Here is a 21,630-nt window from a genome sequence, read left to right on the forward strand (position 1 = left end):
CTAAATAAAGCTTACAAGATAAGTTGAAATAAACGTCAAGTGGAGGTATGTATTTTAAGCATTAACATACCATAAGTGTCAACAAACGCTTTCCACGGTTACGAAAATGGTTTTCCATGCAAGTTGCCAATAACCTATACAAAAACGGATAATACAATCAAAACAAACAATCAACATTAATCAATTAATAAATTGGAGTCGTCGCCTTGAAACGGTCAATGCAAAACATGTAGGGTTTAAACCGGTTGATGGCAAGCCTTACTCTTACAGAAGAACTACATCGCAGTCCGCGTACCGGGGAACAGGCCTGGTAAATGGCCCAAATACGGGCCGCAGCGTAGTTCCTTTCCCTGCGACGTGGGTTAATTACCGATAGGAAGGAAAAAAACTACTTTTTTAACCGAACGTAAAGACTGTTATATTTCATAAATACGTGGTTTCTAATTCGAAATGATTGAATAACTATGACACACGCAAACATTACGTATTCAAGAGAAAAGTTTGTTGACTTGTAATTTTCGTTTACAAGTCCGATTAAAAGGAAAAATAAAATATAAATGGAATTTTAATTCTACTATAAAACAAGAACGAAAAACACAAATCTCAAGCATATAGTTAATAACAAAACTATTTGCAAACAAAAATAGTATGCTAGAATGGCTATGTATATAAAACTAACATCAAGTGCTTTTACTTAACGCTATCAAGTTTTACTTTAAAATTTACAGAAACCTTTTTACGAATATTTAAGTTATTAAATTCTCCAGTTAGTCAACGCCTTTCTAGTTTTTAGTGTTTATGCATAAATACAAAGTGGATTAAAACTTCGCAAATAGAGGGGTGGTAATAAATAAGTCACTATAGAAAATATACACGTGTAAAGTAAGGAGTAAGTAAAGCAAACAACTGTTAAATAATAGACAATTCCTACGACAAATTTCATTTCTACCATACATAGAAAAAGTAATCTCATTAAACTGTAGAGATAATGTTGTTATTATATGGTGGTTTTTTATTTATCGCACGTGACCAATTACCTATTCAATACAAGACAATACAAACTTCAACCGTTGAAAACCGGCCTATATGTTTCCCTCGTTCAAAATAAAAACAATATTTATAAACCAAAATTAAACCTTAGTCATAAAAAGTAACAACTGTCCAATGTCATTATCATCTGCACTGAATCGTAACAAAGAATCAACACAATCAGTTATATTTATTGGAGAGAAAACCTTATCTAAAAATAACTTTTTCCCGCTTGTCAGTTTGTCCGCATTCGTTTGGAGGATTTCATCTTTATATTTCTTTGCCATTTCGATTACCATCTGTTCAATGGCACCGTCTGACCAAAAGAAACAATCCTTTTTAGCGTCCTTATCCAATACAAACTTAGCCGGTAAGCCCAATAGCTTACACACTCTCTTGACAGTCCCCTGTCTGTCCGGACCCGCTTTTTTCGTCGTCCATTTAAACGTCCTTATCCAATACAAACTTAGCCGGTAAAACAATAGTTTTTTAACGTTTTGAGCGTCCGTATCCAATACAAACTTAGCCGGTAAACCCAATAGCTTACACATCTCTTGACATTTTTTCAAATTGTTTTTGCTGTCCATCTTGGATATCGTTAGATCGGTCAACGTCCTCTGCAACAGTTCTTGTTGGTCTTTCCTTAGGAATTGGAATTTGTTTTCTGCACATAAAAGTCGTCGGCCAGTTACTGACTGTTTAGTTTCAAATCGTGCTTTAATTAAATTTACCAATTCTGTTAAAAACAACAGGTCACTAGGTCCTTCACAAAAGAGCATGTGTTTTGCGAAGAAAATATGTGACAAATTATCATTTGTCATTAATCGTAACATTGTAAGGTCTTTTTTAATCCCACCTAAACATCTGATTCGTCTAGATTCTCCCACTCTGCTAAATCTAAAGCAATTGGACAAGGTCCATGGTGTGAGGAATGCCGTATTGTGAGTCGTCAGTATCACGACCTTTCTATTTTCCCTCGCCTGTTGTTGTATTGCCTGTATCATTCTATGAACAAACTGAGGGTGCATGCCCCTGTCTGGTTCTTCTAGTAAAATTGTTTGATACTGCTTACAAGACAATAAGATGGAAACGTACTTGGCTTCCAGTATCCCTTCTGGTGTTTTGAGTAGCTCAAATTGATTGTTCTGCACTAATAAATCACCAGTCTTTTTATCCAACGAAAACCTGTACTGTTTAGACATGTTAGTTATCTTCTCAAAAATACGGCTTTCTATGTCTTTATCAAATTTTTTGTCATTGTCTTGTGACAGAAATGTTTGTATTATCTCACACCTTTTTGCCGCTTTCAAGTAGTTCTTTTTTCTCTCTTTTGCAGCAATCTTTATACTTTCGGACCACTGCAACAGCCCTATTGATCTTAAAGGAAATGTGAATACTACTTGTTTTGATAGTTCTGTCAGCAACTTCTGACATTCTGTGAGCCCTGAGAGCTTATTTCGCTCTAGTTTGTAGCTAAAGATATTTAGAAGAATTTCTCCAATCTTGTTTTCACAGTTTTTCTGCGACCCTGATACTATATCGTATAGATCGTTAAGAGTGTTTACTGCAGAAGCATCAACACTCGCCGGTTGCACGTGAATATCTGTTTCATCACTTTGTGTACGTATCAGTTTAAGCGAATCAACGTGAAAGCCATCTACTTTCTTTTCGTTGTATGTTATAACAAATTGGTAATAAATCAATGTATCTGTTTCGAACGCTCTATACGTTGTTCCTGAAGGTTCTAATGCCGGTGATGCTTGGCCGATTCCGATAGGATCTAACGTCCGTGAATCTTGGCTCATTCCGATAGGTTCTAATATCTGCGATTCTTGACCCATTCCGGTTGAATATACTGTCTGTGAGGCTTTATTCTTTAAGTTAGGATCTATTGTTTGTGAAGCTTGACTTATGGGAATGCAAAAAGTTCCACTTATTATATCCGACTTTTTATCAATTTCAAATCTGCACATGAAGTAAGACGGCAGGTTCTGATCGCATGGTTTCGAAAAAGACGTGTTTAATTTCGCATTTAAGCACCGACGGATTCCTTCAAAAACGGCACTTTTTCCAGAACCATTTTCACCAATAAATATGAAAGGACTTTGATCACCAAACACAATTTTCTCCGCTTGTTCGAAGACAACAAAGTTTTCAAAGTGAACACTTTTCAGCATTTTGTAAACAAGGTCAGTGTGATTCGTTCAATTTAGAAGCATATATATCGAACTTTTGTTCTTTAGTTGAAAGTTGTTTGTTTTTCAGAGTTGTGTGTAGGCGTATATCTTAGTATTTATTTGAATTTTTGTCAATAGTCAACCGTCACGATAGCGTGAACTGATTTTGAATACAAAGACAATTATTGGTTTCGTCTCCGTAGTTATTTTTTAAACTGAGTGTATTTTGTCATGTTTTACAATGACGACATATCCATTCACACAATACACTTAATCACGCTGATGCTCACACAAAATCCATGCTGGATGGCATACGACATGTGTTCATTTTCACATTATTACTAATATGTGCATCGCGTATTAATATTGCTTTTAACTCTAGCTTCACAATCGATAAACAAACGTTTCCTTTCAAACTTTGATCGATATCATGAAATACTCTTACCTCCTTAAACCAATAACATAAATCAAGTGTGTGAAATTCCTGCGCTCAATCGATAGCTTGTCTGCAGTGCTATTCTTTCCTCATGGAATTATCAGTTCGCAATATTTAGCCAATCACCGACCTCAGATCAAACCACTAAAATCGATAAATTTGTTTAACGAGCGTATGTCCTTTCCACTTATAATGTTGCGCGTTTTAAGGCCACGTACATTTAAGAACTTAAGGATGTTCGATCGTTTCCACTTTACGGTAATTGATTCACTATATCGTAAAATTAAAAACCTTTATATATTTTCACGGTTTCAAAATATTAGGTTGGAATAAACGAGTGTAAATTCTAGTTTTACTGTTTTGATAATGCGCCTTCAAATTTTCGGCATTTACATATTTTCGAGATTTACTGCATTGAAACCAAGCGTTCGATTGCTTGACGTCACTTCGTGATCGACATCGATGAAACGCTTGCTTGCGCTGTAGATGTTATTTTCTGTGCAAATGCAAGCGTCTATTGATAACGAAACGATAATTTGTCAACAATGAGAATCAGATACTTGGCTTAATAATTTTCATTTAAAATGTCTAATTTGGATATAATTCGGAATACAAAACGAAACTTAAAAGGTATTTAAAACAACAACGTTCAAAAGAACAATGTGGATTTCAATAGAAAGACTATTTCCACCGACAATCAGGATTTCCGGTATGACCACTGTTATTTTGACGATTTTTCTATCGGTTCGTCGGTAAGCGTGACCACATGTGACAACAGCGATGCTAGTTGGATATAAAATTGGTAGACGTGTCGTTGAACTCGACACATTGACCGAATCGCTTTTAGCATGCAGTGCTTGTCAAGTGCCCATGAATTTACTTAACACTGTAGAAAACATGGATTTCGGACAGGCATGTGTTTTGGACATACAGTTTAGCAATTGTGGTGCAGTAAATAATGCGGCTACTGGACGGAAACATGGCAGAGTTTATGACATGATCACAAAGCTTGCATTTGGGTAAGACTTCTTTGTCTTTTTGGTACATTGGTGCATTATATCATGATTTATTGTCACAATTACTGATACTTTTGAATACATTCAGATAGTTATCTCTAAGTAATTCGCGTGTAGTCTACATGCATACATTTTTTATATTGTACTTGCTATATTTTTCCTTCATATTTTGTCTGATTTACTGCCAGTAAACACAATTACAGTAGAATGTGAATGGTTGTCCTTAGTAAAACATGTATATTTAAAAGTGAAATAAGTTTATTTTCTTCCTGCAGTCCTAGTTATTAATACCGGTAATAAATATGAAATTTTACAAGTTTACAAAACATTAATATTCTCAATTTGTCAAATACGTATTGGTTTTGAAAATAAAGGGCTTGCATTAATTATTATTTGTGTGTATGTAGATCACTAGGTCGTATAAAATGTTGTAACTTTTGTAAATTAGTGACATTATTTCATATTATTTTATTCCGCATAAGCATATTCTAGCATTGTGCATTGTCAACTGTTCTGTCATTTACTGCAATCTGTTTCAGGTAAATCAAAAACTGGGTGTTTCACCTGGGACTTTCACATCGAAACTGGCCCTTCTCCATGACCTTCAGCACAAAAAAAGAAAGGCTATAGCTGTTACTCGTGCAGCAAAACAGTGACGCATAAGACTTAAAACTCGAACGGTATTTTTAATTATGGGCATTTTATATTTAAAACACAGTATTCTTCATTTGTATGCCCCCAATTGGCGACATAGTTTTCGCACTGTCCGTTGGTAGGTCAGTCCCTCACACTTTTCGTGCCTGCTCTCTAATTCAAGTAGTTTTCATCCAATCTTCACCAAACTGGGTTTCTTACAATTGTATGGATTATTTTTTTATATAGTTACAACAGGGTTCGCCAAAACCGTCGGTCCGCCGGTCCTGACCGGCAAATTTTTCTCAGGACCGACAAGTGATTTAAGATAATCGGTCCGACTGACCGACACAATCGCATGAAAAATGGTTTCAAAAAGATCACTCAAATTGTATAATAATAATAATGTGCTATTAAATTAATAGAAGGTAAATGCTTTTTGTTCAACTACTGTCAAAATCCTTTTTTTTCTTACCTTCATTTTGATGTTTAAAGTTGAATTAGAATTGACTATAACATCCGAGTTCAAAATCAATGGTCTTTGTTAAAAAAAAGCAACCGAGTGCGTCCGCCATTATGTTTGTTCCATTTATTTTCTCCACAACAAAAACCGCATGAAAACTTGTTTCAACAGGCATTTGTGAGCATTTCTGTTAAATAGTTTCATTATTATTTTGTTCTGGGAAGGATATATTTCAATTTACATACCAACAATTTCTGAAATCAAAATTAGATTTTTCACCCGATGTACTATATTTCGGATATTTTAAAATTCGGACATAGGGATATTAATGTGTTGATTTGTTGTTGATAGTTTGTAGCAATATGTTTTGTGTTATTTCAGACAACAAGAATGAATGGTGGTAATTATCATGGGCCTTTCTATGAAGAAATAGGTGTGAAATACATTCATTTAATTGAACCTGGAAATCAACCACCTCAGCTAAGTGAAAATATTTTAACAATAGGTGTTGTTTTAGACCTTGTGAATTGGCTAATAAACAGAAATTTAAGTCATCCAAAGTATAGTGAATGGGTGTGTGCATTTAAGTCAAACTTGATTGATTGGATGTCACCCTAACTTTTCAAGAACACGGATTTGTAGAGCTGTGGAGGCTAAAAAACAGTTTGACAAAAAGAAGTCTAAAAAGTATGCCTTTGGTTTATATGTGGTTTATTATTAATATAATAATTGTTTAATTATATCGACATTGGACATGTTTTAATTGTATGTTAATGTGATCAAAACCAATAAACATCTAAAAGGTACTTCTTTTGTTGTGATTTGCTGTTATAGTTTAGTTGGACAGTGGGACTGACAGAAACTGTTTCGGACTGACAAAAATTTCAAGTCTGTCAGTCCGAATGACTGATAGATTTTTCAAGTTTTGGCAAACCCTGGTTACAAAGTTGGAGTTTGGGGCATCCGTGTCGTGTGGACACATTTCTTGTTGTAGATTGTATCAATAGATCCATCAATTATATATGCAAAGTAGTAGTAACATTTAAAAGCATATGCTAATGTTTGTAAATTGATTATTGTAAAAGCATTAATGTGCTGTGTAATCATTTCTTTAAATAAAAATCAGAGATAACCCAAGAAGGTGCAAGCAAATTTTCCAATTTGAAATTCTGTTTTTCTGTTCAGGCATTCAAAGGACAGTGCAAGAAGTAAGAGCGGGACCAACATACAGTTCAAACATAGAGGACCAAGACGTTGAAGTTACAACTATCCCCCCACCTATACCCAAGCCTGGTCCAGCAGGGCTAGACACTACTGGGAAGGAATTTGTTTTCTTTGATTTGGAAACAAGAGGGTTAGGTAAAGTTTATTTTTAACATATTCCTTATTCACAGTGTTGCACATACAGAAGTTTATCTTGGTCCAATTCAGGTATTTAGGTACTCTAAATCTCCAAAGTTGAACTTCTATTAAAAAATATACATATTTACTTACATGTATAACATAATTCAACCTGCTACTGCTGAGTAACTCAATGTGTAAGAGATATCGTGTGAATTGTTGGTCAACCTAGCATATGATTGAATTGCAACAAGAGTTATGTTCAGACTAATTTCTCATTTTGCTTTCATATAATACATCATTCTTAATCTTTATTGATAAAATGATAGTAAATACCACTTAGATGATGCAATTTTACATTACCCACAACTGGCTTTAGTACATTATTGTGCATCATTTAAGAATTTAAACACTCTTCTCTTCGCTTCTTCAGATTTATGAATACATAAGATCATTAGATGCCAACAACTTACTTTGATATATCCATGAATGGAAGAAAAGAGCGTTTCAATTTTCATAATAACAGTTATTATGCCCCCCTTGGAAGAGAGAGTTAATATTGTTTTGCTGGATGTTTGTCTGTGGGTAGATCATTAAGTTTCCGATCAATAATTTGTCAACTTTTTCACTGATTGGCTTTTTACTCTCCATGTGCATAGGGATTGGACAGTATATAACCCCCATTTAAATTATGGTCACTTAGTCAAAGGTCACAATAAGTGTGAAAATTGTTTCCGATCAATAACCCTTCAACTGAAAATTCTCTTAAACCACAATGCATAGAGAATGAATGTGAAGGAACCTCTTCTACGATTGTTCACATTAAGCTTAAAAAAAGTCCTGTCCTGGTGGGGGCAATGTTTTTCCCTTTTATATTTATTGTAAACACTTCAAATGTATTTTAAGAAGTTTACATTGTACTTGGGGGAGCGACCCAGGGCTCTGTGATTAACGGGGCTAAAATGGATTTTGTGCAATTTCTATTTAAAATTTTTGTTTTGTTTTTTCAGAGCACACTTCTCACATAATTCAGATAGCTGCAGTGCATTCAACTGGTCAATTTTCAACATATGTGATTCATGAGAAGAAGATTTCCTTGCGAGCGTCTGAAATAACTGGAGTGACAGTTGTTAGCGACTCTATGCTTGTCAAGAGACAAACAGTAACAGCTGTCCCCATCAAATCTGCATTGACAAGTTTTATAACATTCTTACAGAAATGTTCACCAATTATTTCAGTTGGGCATAATATAGAGTCTTTTGATTGTAAAGTGTTGCTCCGTGCTATCCATACTTGTTGAAAAATGTTTGAGTTTCAGCAAAATATTTGTGGATTTTTAGATACTTAAAAATGTTAAAGGAAATATTACCAAATATGAAATCATATAAGCGGGAACATTTAGTTAAAGACGTCATTGGTGAATTATACATGGCACATGGCGCTATACAGGATATTTTAGCTTTACAAAAGTGAGTGAACTCTGTTCCTCTTGACCAAAAATTGTTAACAAATATTCATTCAGCTTTTACCGAGCAGTGTTAACATACAATGTGTAACTAAATGTTGCTTCCAACATCAAATCTTTACAAACCATAATTGATACAAAAGTTATAAGTCAAGGTGTTGCAAGGAAAGTTGCAGGAAGTGGATTTCAACTTAAACATTTGAGTCCTGTATCAAAAAGAAACGGACTGAGTGGTTTGAGGAGCCCCCTGTCAGAGGTTACAAACGGACAAATCAGAGTAACAAAATCAGAGAAAATAATATGTACAATAGCGAGTTATTTGTTGCCTGGCATCTAACCAATTGTAATTTGCATCTTGTATATAGATAAGCTATGAAATCTAATAGCTGTTACATAATTGTTTTTCCTTCTCGATGACGAACATAGTTGTGATTCTTATGTCAGTTGTATTTCTCATGTTTCACCTAGGTTGTAAGATATTTTTGGCAGTGCATTAAACCAAAGGCCAGCGGGGCTTATGTTATGATTCTGTGTCCGTCGTGCGTGCGTGCCTGAACGTTTCCTTTAAACATCTTCTTCTCCTAAACTACTGGTCCAATTGTGATGAAATTTCTTAGGAATGTTCCTCTTTCAACGTTGTTCAAATTATGCCCCTGGGGTCAAATTTGAACCTGCCGCGGGGTCACAAAATTGAACATATGCTTAAATAGGGTCTATTTTGTGAAAACTTCACATATTTTTTCGTCCATAACCATTGGGCCTTGGGCTTCCAAATTTGGTATGTAGTGGCATCTTATAGTCCTCTACCAAGTTTGTTCAAATTATGCCCCTAGGGTCAAGTTTGACCCTGCCCTGAGGGTCACAAAATTGAACATATGCTTATATTAGGCATTTTTTGTGAAAACTTTAAAAATCTTCTTGTTCATATTAGTATGGCATAGGGCTACCAAATTTGGTATGTAGTGACATGTAATAGTTCTCTACCAAGTTTGTTCAAATTATGCCCCTTGGGTTAAATTTGAAACTGCCCCGGGGGTTACAAAACTGAACATTGTCCATATCTATTGGGCCTAGGGCTACCAAATTTGGTATGTAGTGACATCTTATAAACCTTTACCAAATTTGTTCAAATAATGCCTCTGGGGTCAACTTTGACCCTGCCGCGGGGGGTCACAAAATTTAATAAACGCTTATAAAGCGCCTATTTTGTGAAATCTTTAAAAATCTTGTCGAAAACCATTCTGACTATGGCTACCAAATTTGGTATGCAGGAACATCTTAAAGTCATCTACCAAGTTTGTTACTTTGGGTCAAATTTGACCCTGACCCGCGGGTCACAAAATTGAACATTATATACGCTTGTATCTTGCTTATTTTGTGAAAACTTTAAAAATATTCTTGTCCTTAACTCTACATCTAAGACTTAGGGCCACCACATTTTGTATGGAGTGAGATATAGTAGTCCTCTACAAAGTTTGCTCAAATTATGCCCCTGGAGTTAAATTTGACCCAGCCCAGGTGGTCACAAAATTGTACATGTGCTTAAATAGGGCCTATATTTAAGTATCTGCACATGCGGAGAATATTTGTTTCAGTCTTTTTTTCAGCAGTGGAGCGATACAGGGCCATCATGGCCTCTTGTCTTTAAATACACATCACACAGTTCTAAAAATAATTTTAAAATACCTAGTACATATGTTCAATTTACAACCAACAACATGGGTAACAGGTGGGTGGGGTAATTTAAGATGTTTATTTGAACATCAACATTGTTTTTTCAGTTGTTACATCTGAAATATGTTCATAACAATATACATTATAAATATATCTACGTGTATCACATTTCAGTTGATAATTTAATTGTTATGGAGCAGTTATTATATAGATATGTTTTAATTACTATTACAATGTTAGTCATTGTATTTTTGAAATTAAGTCCATATTAAAATTTCTATAGCAAAAAAAAATCCACGGTGACCTATCAATTTCTTTACTTCATTTTAATGCTTAGCTAGTTTCCTTTAATTATTGAGAACTTCAAATGAATATGAATATTACATCAACATAAATATGTATCTGTATTGCATGTTCTCTATTTTGAACTGTGCAATAAAAAATTCAAAACAAACAAAAAACTAGTCATACTTATTTCTCATTATTTTTTACGATTTCCATAATTTTTGGTTTTAAAACTGTTCAATATGATAATACACATGTTACAGTTGCTAATCTAATGCAATCTCAATACTATTATGCCATTTTAAATGTATTACACAAAAACATTTTACCGTACCCCCAAATTTATGCCCCGTAAAAATGACCTTTTTTCAAACGCACATGGCATTTAAAAACCTTCGTTATCTCAAAATTATTCACGGTGACCTCTCTTTTTTATTTTATATTAATTTCAGATACAGATTCATTAATCACCATACAAAAAATTATAGCATTCCGGATATTTTGAAAATTTTCACAAAACGATCGAACATCCTTAATATGTGACTCGACATATCTGGGTTCTCCCATAATGCAGCCTGAAGCGTGAAAGGACCTCTTAAACTTCGAAACGCATAACTATCTTCTATATTTGTTGTACTGTTAAATAACATATCCTATCCAAATATTCCTTTCTATTGCATATTATAGATCCTTAATTTCTTTCGATTCTAGCGAGCGAACAGTGAGCATATTTCGTTCGTTTTCGTATATACACCGCCGTATATCCACATACACCTGGCATTTATGGGATTCCAATGATGAGATGCGCTTCCGAAATATAGATCACATATGTACTGGAATGCATTTTATCTCAGGTAGTCATCAGTGTTTTGTGTTAAGCTGGATAGCGTATAATCAATACCTTTTATGCATACTATTCGTATGTTAACACGAAAGTTTGATTTTGTCTGTCACTAAAATGATGAGTGAAACAGATCACATTGCACAACAATGGTATGGGTATCACATGATTTTGCTAAGCGATAACGTATCTATCAAGTGACACTGCTATATTATCCATATTGCAAGACCTTACATGTTTTGTAAGTAATCAAGTCAGTTCATCCTTGTCACTCACGTTATCAGTATATCGTATTCAATTATAGTAACTTTGGTATAAGTATAGAAACGTGGTTATAAGTTTCTTTGTGTGAAATCGCGTCGACAATTACGTGCTTGTTTTCATTCTAGTATTATATTGTGTATTATGTGTGCAACAAATTACGTAAATGTTTATTTTTCGTATTTGATGTAAGTAGATGACCTAGATGTTATACTTATATCACACATGTACTGGAATGCATTTTATCTCAGGTAGTCATCATTTCGCACATCCGGATTCGGATCAGTATGGATGTATCCCCTCTTTCATGATAAATGTACCGTCATTATTTCTGGAATCATCTATACTTAAATATAGTATTAGTTATATGGCTTCTTCTTACAGACTCCTTCTGGTTTTTAACTGTGTCAGTTAATATGTGTTTACCCGATAAAACATCTCGTTTGGTGAAGTAGAATATTTATAACAAGAATCTTCCTTTTGAAGTAACACACAACTAAACGCAGCTATGCTTTATTGTCATAATGCCTTTATTGTCGTCAACGAAACTCAGCGGTCGTTATATGTAAACATTAATGCCCCACACACGACCTTTTGCCAATTGAAAATCAAACATTCTGTTCAAAATTAAATAAACAATGATATCACGCAAGATCACATCGTTTTTTTTTCCAATATTAACTTACGCGTGTATGCTGGTGATTTCAGGATTGTATACTATATCTCATTACTTCTACACAAATCCGCCATGTCTAGTAATAAAAGCGCTGAAGGCACTGAAGTTGTTCGCTTTTGTCGTCCTTGATTAGCTTGTGCGCATTGTACAGGCTAATCAGTGTACATGCTTATTTGACGTGCATTAAGCCCCGTTTCCCTGAAAGCAGCCAATATGTACAGATTTTAATGATAAACACTAGACAGGTCAATGTCGTCTTACAAGCTGGTATATACACTCACTGCAGAGTAGAGCAGAAGCATTTTGTCGTCTGCAGTGCAGACAGGCAGCGGTAATCCCTCCTAGCATAGTGAGTTGCGGTTCTTACCGTACTTAAGGCTTCTAAGCACATACTGATTTGCAAAATATGCTCTGTAAATTTAGTCGGCCGCTAGCGCGACCAACTAAAAACCGATAAATGCGATCATTAAAATTCAGTCCCAGAGGTGAGGGGCATTGATATTTACAGTGAGGTAAAAGAAGCGTGCATGTTATTTATCTAAATCAGAAACTTTTGCGAATCGTTCGAGAATACACGAAACTATTACGCTCATATATGAGTCGTGTTCTGAGAAAATTGGGCATAATGCATGTGCGCAAAGTGTTGTCCCAGATTAGCCTGTGCAATCCGCTTTTATGACATTTTCCGTTTAAATGAAGTCTCATCTGAGCAAAAATCCACTTCAGGCGGAAAGTAGCGTTCCTCATTAGCCTGTGCGAACGGACTGCACAGGCTAATCTGGGACAACACTTTACGCACATGCCCAGTTTTCTCAGAACGCGACTCATATATAACGGTCGTTCCTTGCATATAAATTGTTTGTATGTGATACAAAAGTACTATAAGATGATATATTGTAATTTTGTATAAATCATGGACCGTTTACAAGAACAGTCACCAGTATATCATAAAAAGTATTTAATGAAAACACAAAATTGTATATGTCCACATAAAGCTGCGAATACATTTGCGAACCTTTTCATAACGAAACTAACGCGTTATATTACAAACAATGTTTATTACAAATTTACGTTGCACTATAGAGTCTTAGATGTTTGGAAATTAATTAAACAATCCCAAATACAAAATACCAAATGTGTTTGTAAAAATATCCGATAATAGCTTTTTGTCAATAACATAAAATGATTTTTCAATTAACATGAAGCAGTCCATGGTCTTGTATTCAAAAGGCGTAGTAATGATGCCTATCCTCGACGTAAATAACAAGACATTCAGTGATTTTGAAATATCCTGGTAAATGGTCACCTATGAGTAACGATGTTAACTAGTCACATGACTACCGTGTATCACGTATACAAATAAAACACTTATTTGTCAAAAGAGTGTTATAACTCCGACCTATGATTTGTTTATGAACATAAGACATGGGCCGCGCTTATCTAATCTACCTTTAGAGTATATGACCTTTAAAGTTCGAATGCTGTACACAATTGAGAGAATAAAATCATCCGCTCTATAACGAAAAGGATTTAAATCGAATATGCACTCAGTGTAAACATTTTATTATCACAATCTTAAACCTACATAAAAGTATGACCAAGGCATGCTACGTTACATTTATTATCAATCTTAACATGGTACGATCAGATCAATATTGTTTACTTTGCGAAATTTATACCTAGCAAATCGACGCTGATACCGATCTGTTTCATTAGTTGTTTTTTGTACAACCACAATCGTGTCTTGGTGTCGTATTAACGAATTAGTATAGAATAATTGCAATTTCAACGCAGAGTGCGTGTATTGTGTGCATGTAAGTTTCTGCTGTACAGCAAAACATTTTTGCAATTGTATAAAAATTCTTACATTTATTTTCTACTACTACTTCTTAGGAACTTGTATTACAGTTTGGCATTCATAAACAATGTATTTGCTTTGAAAAAAATGACTTGATACAAATATTCATGTGTATGGACGGTGACGAGATGCTAGAAAGAGACCAGGCTAAGTAAATTTGTTTTATAAATTATTATTGACCATTCTGTAATATCACCATCTATTCGTTTAATAAGCAATCACTTGTAGTTTTAATGCATATAATAACTACAAGACGTGGGAACGTGTCCGTCTGTCGTGTTGATATTAATATTGTCTATACTTTTTAAAGGGAGATAAGACGATTTTTAATATGTTTTAAAATGTAATATATTGATAAAAAATGTTACAATAACACAAAATATGCAAGAAAAAAAGTGTACATTGAAGACGAAATTTCATAAAATGCAGCAATTACAAATTAGCGCCCCGAGCCGATTGTGACGAAGATATTTCGTACTCGACTGTACAGACATTTTCGATTTCAGAATTAAATATCTGGCTTATTTCGCATTTTTCGACTCATGTTCTTCTTAATTTTAATTTATATTGAACTATATGTATAATATTTTTTTGCACATTTTTATATAAATTCATAAATATTTGACAAAATTGTATACATGTTATCTTCCTTTAAGAATACATTAGTCCAATTCAATTAATTTCTATGTAAACCACGTAAGGGCATGACAAGAAAAACGGATGTTTTCGCCTTCCATTTACAGAAAGTTTCTTAAGAAGTCTAAATGGGAGTAGACAGTGAAATTTCTTTTCAGTTTCCCAAAGGAAACAATACAATTTAACAAAGCAGTAATACGATTTGGCTTCTTTGGAAATTCTGGAAGGTTATTCCAAGTTTAACAAGACAATATAGTTATTAAACCGACACTTATATATACATATGTAGTAAGCAGTACGGAGCTCAGGCACTCTTCCACAGAAAGTTCGAATCTTTTTCATACAGTTGCAAGTTAACACATTATAAATGTATTAGCAATCGTTTGGCTCGAATTTCTGATGGATCGAACTTTTCCTTTCGGTCCACGCGACTTCGAGCCTACTGGTGTCGACTCTATTACTAAACTAAACTGTACTTTACAAAACTGTTATTACTGCTGTCTGTTATTAGTACTGTCTATTTTACTACGTTAATTTTATCCAGATATTGACGAGTTTTCAAGCCAGCCCGGTATATGCCAAGATGGCGAATGCATCAACAACCAGGGCAGCTTCAGGTGCGAGTGCCCCAGGGGTTTCGTCCTCGGACCCGACCGGCGAACATGTCTTGGTAAGCAAAAGTCGTAGCCTTGACCGTCGGCATTTTGAAACCCGTACCAAAATATAACTGAATTTTTGTCACGGGATCTATTTCAGAGTTCAGAGTTCGAGTTGTTGAGTTCATCTCGAAATGTTTTCTGAATTAGAATGTGAAGGTCTTAAGTGTAGAGAACAATTGCAATAACAAATACAAACATGCATTCCGCTCTTACGTACAATTAAAGCAGTACGACTTGAAGGTGAAATGTAGCATTTTAGATATTGCTATATAAAATTGAGATACCCGTTGAGTGTGTTGCGTACTAAAACAATGTATGCAAATTAAGATGCGATCAAGCACTTACGAGCATGTTTGCTATATGGTATAATCGTCGGGTTTGGTCACTTAAAGCATGCCGGAATAAGGAAAAATAATTTAATGTAAACGATACCATCATACGTACATTTCAATAAATACATTTATACCAATAATTGTTTGCAGCCATACACATGAATAATACAGGTTCCGCCCAAAGGAACCTATAATTGTTACAAAAGCGATGTCTCAATACCACTATATTTTTAACGTATGCAAGTGTTTTCCATTTGTTAGTATGACAATTTATAGCGAATGAGACGTTTACTATTATCACGATTGTCCTCTTTCTTTCTTTGACGAACATTAGTATTACTGTTTACAAAAGGCTTATCGAATAAATAAAACGAAACACACAAAAGCACACAAGGCTCTTATATACTCTTCACCGGGATGTCACTATTGTGTCAATCTACGATGTTCACTTTACATGTGTAGACCGCCGGAAGGACAGCTGCTTCCTGCGCTACAGCCGGGGGCAGTGCAGCAACCCGTCGCCAATGCTGGTGACCAAGTCCACGTGCTGCTGTATGGTTGACTCGATGGAGGCCCCCGGGATTGCCTGGGGCGTGGCATGCGAGCCGTGCCCGTCAATGTCGGATCCGGAGTTCAAGACGCTCTGTAAACATGGATCTGGTACAGACCACGACGGCGGAGGTTGGTACCTCACACCGTCCATTGAAAGTTTGAAAGTTCCACATTCATTGTGCAAATAGGTTGACAGATTATACCAGATCCAGACCCAAATGAACCAGCAACAGAAACAGCGACAAAAGTAATAAATTTTTTCAAAGAGAAAAAAATAGCAGAGATCTCAATGAATGACTTTGATATCGTGCATAGAATACCAAATAGAGAAAGCAAAAATCGCGACATCATTGTTAAGTTTGTCTCCAGATTTACAAAAGACAAAATTATACGAAACAGAAAACTGCTGAAAAATTCGAACGTTTACGTGAACGAAGACCTGACGAAAATAAATCTGCAAGTCTTAATGTGTGTCAAAAAGAAAATGATGGACGAGGTGAAAGACGCCTGGACCAGCAATGGGATAATCAAATACCGGGACCAAATGGGACATGTACGCACTGTGAAACAGGACGAATACCAGGAATGGCTAGACTTGCCATGGCCAAACCGCAGACAGTAAGAAAAAGGATTATACTCCTTTTTTGAACAGTATACATACACAAATATAGTGTTTGCTCGTGAAAAGCCATGTGCGTTATACATTCACAAAATGCTCGTGCAACATTCTTTACCAATCACAAATAAATACCGATCTGTATAAAATGTAAACCGTTATTGTGCTTGGACTAACCATACAATAAGCAAGAAATTGTAAAGCGGATTAAATTTTCCGTGCGCTACTTAAATATCTATTGAAATATTATAACATTAAAAACACTTCAATGTTTATTGTATGAATGTCAAAAATAAGTTTTAAAACATATGTAAAAGTAAAATAATAATTTATACAAAAATGCTCAATTAAAACAATAGTGAAGTAGTATGACTCCATAATATGTTTTTAAAATTATCAAAAGCTTAGTGAGAAGCTTGATATTTTTGCTTTCGACAATTTAAGCCTCTACACACGGGCTGTAGTGGAATTTATAAGATATTGCTTAACATGAAATCATCAAAAAACTTGTGGAAAATAAATTTAAAAGTAAAATAATAATTTATACAAAAGACTCAATTAAAACAACAATGGAGTAATATGACTCCATAATATGTTTTAAACGTACCGAAAGCCTAATGAGAAGCTTGATACTTTTGCTTTCGACAATGTAAGCTTCTACACACGGGCTCTCGTCGTATTTATTAGATTTTGCTAACTTGCAAAAACATTTAGTAGTATACCCTAGTCGCGAAAGATATTAAAGTAAAACTGTTTACTACTATAATAGTGTATTAAATAAAAATAAATCATCTTTAACATTTTTCGTTGGAAAATTGGCATTTTTTACGTACAAATAAAATTAAACAAATGTATAATATGTAAACGTCTTGCAATTGCTAATGATAGTTTATTGTTAAACTGCGGGGTGTTTTTGTACGGACATAGGTGTGTTAATCTTGTTGTATAGATGTCTTTCATGCATATTACTAAAACTACTGTGTGTCGTTACTGTACATGCATATGCTTGTGAATCGTTTTGCATAATCGTTTTTTGTGTGTATATAACCAAACTGCTGTTTGTTTCTTGCACATACATATGCTTGTTAATCTTTTGTAGAGCTGTCGTTCATGTATATTACAACATGAGATTACTGGCTGCCTGCCAAAGTTCATTATACCTAGATAACGAAATGAAATTGCAATACGTACGATTAAATTTATTAGTTGAACTACTTTCCTTCTTCAAATGTAAATAGCGAGCCCGTGGACTGTAACTGCAAACAAGATACGTGGTTGTACCCACTTCCATACTTATTATATACAAACACATGTATTTTGTATAACTGCGCAAGGTTGTATGGAACAAATGTGCTTTAATAGTTTGTTTTGTTTTTGTTCATAATATGTTATTTTGTACCACAGCCTCGCTATTTGCGATAAAATACTTATTCGTCATTTGCCATGATAAATACCATATTAAATACCTTTCAAGGCAACGGGGAATCTCTATAGTGGAAAGCTCAATTAAGATGTATGTTGCAAAAGTATGTATGTTACAAAATTGTATTTACATGTTTGGATAGTTCTACAAAGCGCACAGCTTAGTTACGATGTATTTTGTAAAATTGTTTATGCTGTAAAATTGAATCCATCTGTAAGACGTACAATATTATTTTGATGCGATCTGCCCAACACACATGCACACACGCCGCACACACGCCGCATAAACACGCACACACACGCACACGCATTCACACACTCGCTTACATGCACAAAACGCAAAAGATATTGAATATTAAAAGGTAATAAACGTTAAACATGCATCATATAGCAGAACACAAGTATTTCCAACTCCAAATTAAAAGATAAATAAAAAAATAAGAAAACTTCGTAATAAAACTTCACATGACACAAACATACAATACAATATAACGTTACATATTTTAAAGCAGTCAAAAAATATAAGAAGACATATTCTAAGCAGAACTCAGTGCAATGCGATAAATCAAATATATTCTACTTAATATACAAATTGTTACATTTAATGTCAAGGGTTTAGGGACTAAGAATAAGCGTGATGAAGTATTAAGCTGGCTAAATCAAAAGGCATTTTCTGTTGTTTTATTACAAGAAATTCACTATAATGCTCAGAATGATAATACAAATTGGGGAGCTTCTTGGACAGGGCAATATTTTTTAAGTGGCGGTAGCTCCAATAGCAATGGCGTAGGAATTCTTATTAATAAATCATGCAATTGTGACATTATTGAATATAAAGAAATCATAGTTGGAAGAATGCAACTTATAAAACTAAATATATCAGATAGCAACGTAATTTTGATTAATCTATATGCACCAAATAATGATGACGTCAATTTCTATAACACATTAGAGAATACTATTAAAGACTACGAAGACGAAACATTAATAATTGGAGGTGACTTTAATGCCGTTTTAGACTATAACTTCGACAAATTAAATGGAAGGGACAATTCTAACCATAAAACATCAAATAAAATAAATAATATCATAGAAAATTACGATCTCAGTGATATATTCAGAACAAAAAACCCAACTGCAAAGGTTTATACATGGCATTCCAACACGCACCCACCAATTTTTTGCAGACTAGATTATTTCTTAATCTCAAACAACATTTTAAATGCCGTGTCGGACTGCCAAATACACCCAGGTTATCGCTCCGATCATTCTATTGTTAAAATGATATTAAATACCAACAAGCAAGAAAGAGGACCCGGGTATTTTAAATTAAACAATTCGTTATTACTAGACACTGAATATGAGTCAAAAATTAAAAATGAAATAAATTTAGTTGTTGAGTTTAATCAAGAAGCTAACCCGAACACCTTATGGGAATTAATTTAAGGAAGAATAAGGGATGAAACCATCAAATATTCAAGCCATAAAAATAAAATTAAAAATAAACAAGAAAATGAGCTACTTCAACATATTATAAACATTAAAAATAAGTTATTATCAAATTCAAACGATAATTTACTTTTAGAACAATTAAATAATGCAAAACAATTATTACATGAATTTAATAATACTAAAATAAAAGGTTATATGTTAAGGAGTAAAGCTGAATGGATTGAGGGAGCCGAAAAAAATACAAAATATTTCGCTAATCTGGAAAAATATCATTCTGAAAAGAAAACGATAAAACAAATAAAAATTGACGAAAACAAAATAGAAGAAAATCCTGAGAAAATCATACACCATATAAAAGACTTTTATCAAAAATTGTATAAAAAAGATAATAATATCGAGGAGAGCAGCCATTCGAAAATTTTTAACAACAATGTAAATATAATAAATAATCCGGATAATATAGAGCATCTTACAGAATACGAATGTGCAGAAGCCTTAAAAGATATGAAAAACAACAAAAGTCCGGGTTCCGATGGTATAACTGCGGATTTCTATAAAATATTTTGGAGAGATATAAAGAAATACCTAGTAAATTCACTAAATTATTCTTATGATAATGGCAACTTAACAGAAATTCAAAAACAAAGTATCATAACTTTACTTCCAAAAGGAGACAAAGATCTATTAACATTAAATAATTGGAGACCAATATCACTACTTAACTGTGTTTACAAAATAGCATCAAAAGCAATTGCAAATAGAATAAAAAAACACCTCCCAACCATTATAGGCACAGAGCAAACTGGCTTTGTGAAAGGAAGGTATATAGGAGAAAATGTAAGATGCCTGTCAGAAGCTATTGAAAAAGTGAATATTTACAATGAAAATGGGCTAATTTTTTTCTCAGATTTTAATAAGGCATTCGACAGTCTGGATCATGCTTTCATGAGGAATAGTTTAGCTAAATTTGGTTTCAACTCCGCAATTATAAATTGGATTAATTTGTTTTACAAAGACGCTAAGTCATGCATAACAAACAATGGTCACTTTTCTGAATACTTTAACATACAAAAAGGTGTTAGACAAGGCTGCCCGCTGTCTCCCTACATATTTATAATTTGTATAGAATTATTGGCAAATGAAATAAATACAAATGAAAATATTTCCGGTATAAGAGTGAAAAATACAGAAATTAAACAAACGCTCTTCGCAGATGACGCATGCTTCCTTCTGGATGGATCAAGATTATCATTTGAGACCCTTATTGCAACCCTTGACAATTTTTCAAAAATATCAGGCCTAAGATTAAATAAAAATAAATGCACTGTTCTGCGCATAGGACGTATGAAATTTTCAAACATTATTTTCTGTAAAAAACACAATTTTTCATGGACATCGGAAAGTGCAAAAACGTTAGGTATAACATTTTTGAATAACACGGACGAAATGACCGAGTATAACATCAAACCAAAGATTAAAAAGTTTAAAAATTGTCTCGCAAAATGGCAAAAATGGAAACTAAGTTTAATGGGAAAAATTACAGTTTTAAAAACATTCGCCTTTCCGAAACTTATATATCCTTTAACAGTTTTAAATAATCCAGGCAATGAAATTATAAAAGACATAAAGAACTCAATGTTTTCATTTTTGTGGGATAATAAACCAGATAAAATCGCGAGAAACAAAATTGTTCAAAACTACAAAAATGGAGGACTCAAAATGATTGATCTCGAAAATTTTATAGACGCGCTAAAATCAAGCTGGGTGAAAAGGATGTTATATCAACCAACAACAAAATGGGCAAAA

The 21,630-nt window shown here is 34.0% G+C and overlaps 1 protein-coding gene and 1 long non-coding RNA gene across 2 annotated transcripts in view; both read left to right on the plus strand.

Annotated features, from left to right (window-relative positions):
- Positions 1-4,078: 4,078 nt before the first annotated feature.
- Positions 4,079-10,644, plus strand: LOC127876703 (uncharacterized). The gene is made up of 4 exons (XR_008048034.1): positions 4,079-4,661; positions 5,198-5,338; positions 6,940-7,113; positions 8,106-10,644. It is a non-coding gene; the product is annotated as an uncharacterized LOC127876703 (long non-coding RNA).
- A 4,275-nt stretch (positions 10,645-14,919) lies between these two features.
- Positions 14,920-21,630, plus strand: part of LOC127878814 (fibrillin-2-like) — a 107,687-nt gene continuing 100,976 nt past the window's right edge. Inside the window, exons 1-3 of the mRNA XM_052425341.1 lie at positions 14,920-14,932; positions 15,336-15,461; positions 16,245-16,463. Of these exons, the coding sequence (XP_052281301.1) occupies positions 14,920-14,932; positions 15,336-15,461; positions 16,245-16,463 (358 nt within the window). The remainder of the gene's footprint in view (positions 14,933-15,335; positions 15,462-16,244; positions 16,464-21,630) is intronic.

Source organism: Dreissena polymorpha, chromosome 4 (genome assembly GCF_020536995.1).
Source record: "Dreissena polymorpha isolate Duluth1 chromosome 4, UMN_Dpol_1.0, whole genome shotgun sequence".
Taxonomy (NCBI): Eukaryota; Metazoa; Mollusca; class Bivalvia; order Myida; family Dreissenidae; genus Dreissena; species Dreissena polymorpha.